Raw genomic sequence first — 4,123 nt, forward strand, 5'->3', positions numbered from 1 at the left:
ATATATATATATATATATATATATATATATATATATATATATACATATACACACTATACTAATATATAATTGCTAATAATTACTGTACAAGGACTGTATAAACAGGATACATACCACATCTTTGAAATAAATTTCTTTTTGTGCATTAGGTCTGTCATGTTCTAATGATGCTCTAAATATAGGCACTATCTCAGTAAACTTCTTCAAATTTGTGTAGGCTAAAACTTTCAGACATCTTATATGAATATATCGGACCTCTCTTAAAGAACTTAAGATTTCTATAGCTATATGAGGTGAATTCTGCTTAATGGCTAAAGCTGCTAAAAACGTAGTGGCTCTACGCATGATTATATATCCTTTGTCATTTAATTCTTTCCAGACGTTCAAGCCATACTGCAATGTCTCTGGTGTATTCTAGAAGTGTTAAGATTAATTATATAAAGAACGAACTCATGAAAATTTAATCACTCTTGTATAAATATTACCTCTTTATAACATGCAGCCATAACCAATATCAAAGAATTCCTAGGATATCCACCTGTCATGTCTTTGTTCTTAATTATATCATATATCTCTCTCATTTCTGTGTACTTTTCATGCTTATATAACAAAGATAAAAGAATCTGGTAACTGATTAATTGATCGAAGAAATTCTCAAACTTAGGATCCTTGAAAGCAGTGAACGCGAGATCTGGTTCGTCCAAGTAATACAGGGTACGCATCACTACAGGGCCAAAGATAAAAGTACCAAATCTCATCTCCTTGGTTTGATTATTAAATTTTGTCAACATTTTGATAAGTAACTCAATGTCTTCAGAAGTTTTCTGAGCTAAATGCAACATAGACTTTAGATCTTCTGTGAAGATCATGCTCGAGTCTGTATTGCATACTTCTTCCATTTTGCTGCGGAATGTATTTTCCACATTTAAAAATTGATTGCGAAAGTTCAATCGTGCATTTTCGTAGCCTTGCAGACCCAGGCTCTTGTCCGAATATAAGAATCTGCAAGCTGTAAAGTGAATGTAACATTAATAGCTATGTAAATATAATATCAAACTATTGTATTAAATATGTAAAAAATTATTTATAAAAATATTTTAATTACGCTCGTCTTGTTAAATATTATTCTATATAATACGCGTTTGAATATATTTTCAACTGAAAGTTATAAAAGCATATAACATAATAATAATAAAGCAGTAACATGTACGTAACAACATGAAACGATCATACTAAATCGCGAAAAAGATTAATGTAAGGTTAAGTCGAATTACGTACAATTGAGGAAGCTATTCTTCAGAAGAGTATGGTTTGTCAGTCCCACATTGAACCTCAAAAGATATCTCATCGTCGCTGCCATTATCTCTGTATGTAGACGTCTTCAATCTTTCTCTCTAAATTTATATTTTAGTCTTTTAAATGACGATTATCGGCAAGCACACGCTCAACGATACACGAAACGAAGAAAAAGAGAACGTCTATGGACCGGAAGCCGGGTAGTCAATAGTCGATAAATCTCAACATGTAACTTCCGGTTCGATTACACTTCTTTCCTATTAGCAAACACAACGAACTGTAGATGGCACTTAAATCATTTTCTGGCTAATGTCACATTTTTATTGGTTAATTAAAAATGAAGGAGTATGATTATGAGCATGATTGGTCGGTTGTAATAGCAATATGACGCAATAGTGCTTCTTGTCCATTTCCATTTTGTTGTCAACTTATAGTAGAATTGTGGTGCTGTAAAAGTTTGGTATTCTCAGCATTATAATTTGTTAATATCAATTCTTAGTATTGTAATTTATTAATATCAATTTTTAGCATTATAATTTGTTAATATCAATCAATATATTAATTTTTAATATATTATACTTTAAGAACATTTTTCTACAGAAAATTATGAAGAAGCATTATAATAATATTTCAACGTTGCGAAATTGAAAATTTTAATTGCGGTCTAACAATTCGAAAGATCAATTTAGAAGACAACGCTGCAGAATCATGTCGGATTATACGAGTAAACTTTAATAATATAAATTTGTAAATTTTTCTTATGTTCTTATATTAATAACGCGTGATTCTTTTCCAGAATTGTGCACGCCACTTCCCAAAAGTAAGACCAGTCATATCAAGATCTGTGAAAACACTCAGCAGTATGTCATTGACTTTTTGCAAAATTTGTTGCCACCGTCCGACCGAAAATCTATTTCAGATGAGTTGCGAAAGGTACATAATATACGTTGTAATATAATAAACTAAAATGTTTTTATCAATTGATGATACAATTGAAAAGAGGATGATTCTATACATAGCAAAATAAATAAAAAATATAGAATATAATTCTTTCACATAAGATTTGTTTTCGAAAAAATAGATTTGATATATAGGTGAATATATAATATAATACTTAAAATTGATTCTTATTCAACTATATCTTGATATTAAATCTTAGCTGTGGACTATAATCTCTTATATTTAAGTTGATTACATTGGATAATTGAGAATACATAATAAGTAGAACATTCACAATAAATTTTATCACTTTGTAAATTATTGAAAATGTTGCATATTCTGTTGAATATACAGTTCTACTCTTTGAAGTAAATTTCTATTAATGCTTTCTAACATGTCTCAATGCTTTAGTTTATCAATTAATCCATATCCAATGAATATTTAAAATAAATTTTCTCAAAAACAAGCTTCATATGAAAAAAATTTATTCTTTGTTTTCAACTTATTTTTTTATATAGTATCATTTCTTTTCCTATTGTACCACCAGTTTACAAATCCTGTATAATATATAATAACATAAATGAGAATCATGGAAATATAATTACTGATTAAGATCTTGTTTTTCTGAAATTTTTAGACCTTTATATTTAACAAAATTAAACCAAAGCACAAGAAGAAAATAGAAAAAGGCAAATGCTTCTCTGCCAGGAAGAGGCTGCGCTTTGGTTTAGGTAGGATCGGTAATAGAAATCAGATGAAGTATTCCGACGTTTTGCCTTTAAATCAATTATGGCTACAGTATATGAGAGAGATGCTCTGTGTCGAATCGTTTGCCGATATATCGGAAAATCCTCGAAATTGGGAGAACGTAAACCTGCAATTGATAAAAGCTGATTTTCATGGTGCTAAAATTTCAATTGATAGATCCAAATGCCCCAGTCTGGTAGGAGTTACAGGAATTGTCATACAAGACACAAAGAATACTTTTAGGGTCTGTGGAATGGACAATATTATTCGAAGTAAGCAATAAACGTATGTTTGTCGATTTTTTCCCTGCATAAACATGCCGTATCTGTTACAAAGTATTATATGCATTTGCTGCTTTTATCATTACATGTATATACATGAGTACAATAAATTCCTTGGAAATTTAAGAGCGATTCTGGATAAAATAAGAAAATCAAAAATAATAAAATTACGCTTAAAGCTTCGTTTGTAATTATAAATTTTTAAATATTCACAAGACATTTTTTCATGAATAAACATTCATTATGTTCAAACAGTCACATTCAATGTCAAACAGAATTACAAAATCAAGAATAATAAAATTTCGGTTGTGATTTTGTTAATTATAAATGTCTAAATATACATAAAAAATGCTTTACACTTATAATTAAAAAACGAAGCCTTTTATTACTCTCGATTTCTGATTTCTTATTTTATCATTCAGAAGCCTGCTCTTAAATTTTCTCCCATCTGTTGCCAAATACATGTGTGTATATATATATATATATATATATAATATATTGGTATTTGACAAAATATATTGGCAATATATATATATATATATATTGCTAATTTTTATTAAATTGTTTACAGCCATACCAAAAGATGTAGTTAAGATTAATGTTCACTTGGATGATGGAGTAACACTAAAAGTATTTGGAAGAGAGCTTTCTACAAGACCTGCAGAACGAGCAGTTAAGAAATTTAAGAATAGTTCAATTGTAATGCTGTGATAAATATATTGATAATTTGATGTACCTTCTATCCTCTAATTTGAGGTACCTTCTATAAAGATACACAAATTAGTGTTAAATCTTGATAAAAAAGTTACGTTGTGACGGAAAATTAAAAAATGTGACAAAATAAATCAGTATACAGATAA

The 4,123-nt window shown here is 28.9% G+C and overlaps 2 protein-coding genes across 2 annotated transcripts in view; one reads left to right on the plus strand and one right to left on the minus strand.

Moving 5' to 3' along the window:
- Positions 1 to 1,360, minus strand: part of LOC105618192 (pentatricopeptide repeat-containing protein 2, mitochondrial-like) — a 2,601-nt gene extending 1,241 nt beyond the window's left edge. Inside the window, exons 1-3 of the mRNA XM_012199733.1 lie at positions 1,279 to 1,360; positions 486 to 1,009; positions 115 to 414 (exon numbers count right to left, since the gene is read on the minus strand). Of these exons, the coding sequence (XP_012055123.1) occupies positions 115 to 414; positions 486 to 1,009; positions 1,279 to 1,360 (906 nt within the window). The remainder of the gene's footprint in view (positions 1 to 114; positions 415 to 485; positions 1,010 to 1,278) is intronic.
- A 634-nt stretch (positions 1,361 to 1,994) lies between these two features.
- LOC105618196 (ribonuclease P protein subunit p29) lies at positions 1,995 to 4,123 on the plus strand. The gene is made up of 4 exons (XM_012199736.1): positions 1,995 to 2,020; positions 2,093 to 2,229; positions 2,873 to 3,254; positions 3,835 to 4,123. Exons 1-4 carry the CDS (start codon positions 2,005 to 2,007, stop codon positions 3,972 to 3,974), a joined length of 675 nt encoding a protein of 224 aa, XP_012055126.1. The 5' UTR covers positions 1,995 to 2,004; the 3' UTR covers positions 3,975 to 4,123.

The sequence above is a fragment of the Atta cephalotes genome (assembly GCF_000143395.1).
Source record: "Atta cephalotes unplaced genomic scaffold scaffold00016, whole genome shotgun sequence".
NCBI classification, from domain to species: Eukaryota; Metazoa; Arthropoda; class Insecta; order Hymenoptera; family Formicidae; genus Atta; species Atta cephalotes.

Bases quoted from the DNA above. Each gene is read 5' to 3' on its own strand.
- LOC105618196 (XM_012199736.1), top strand. The intron at 2,230-2,872 runs GTACATAATATA...TGAAATTTTTAG, and splicing joins TTTCAGATGAGTTGCGAAAG to ACCTTTATATTTAACAAAAT. The intron at 3,255-3,834 runs GTAAGCAATAAA...AATTGTTTACAG, and splicing joins AATGGACAATATTATTCGAA to CCATACCAAAAGATGTAGTT.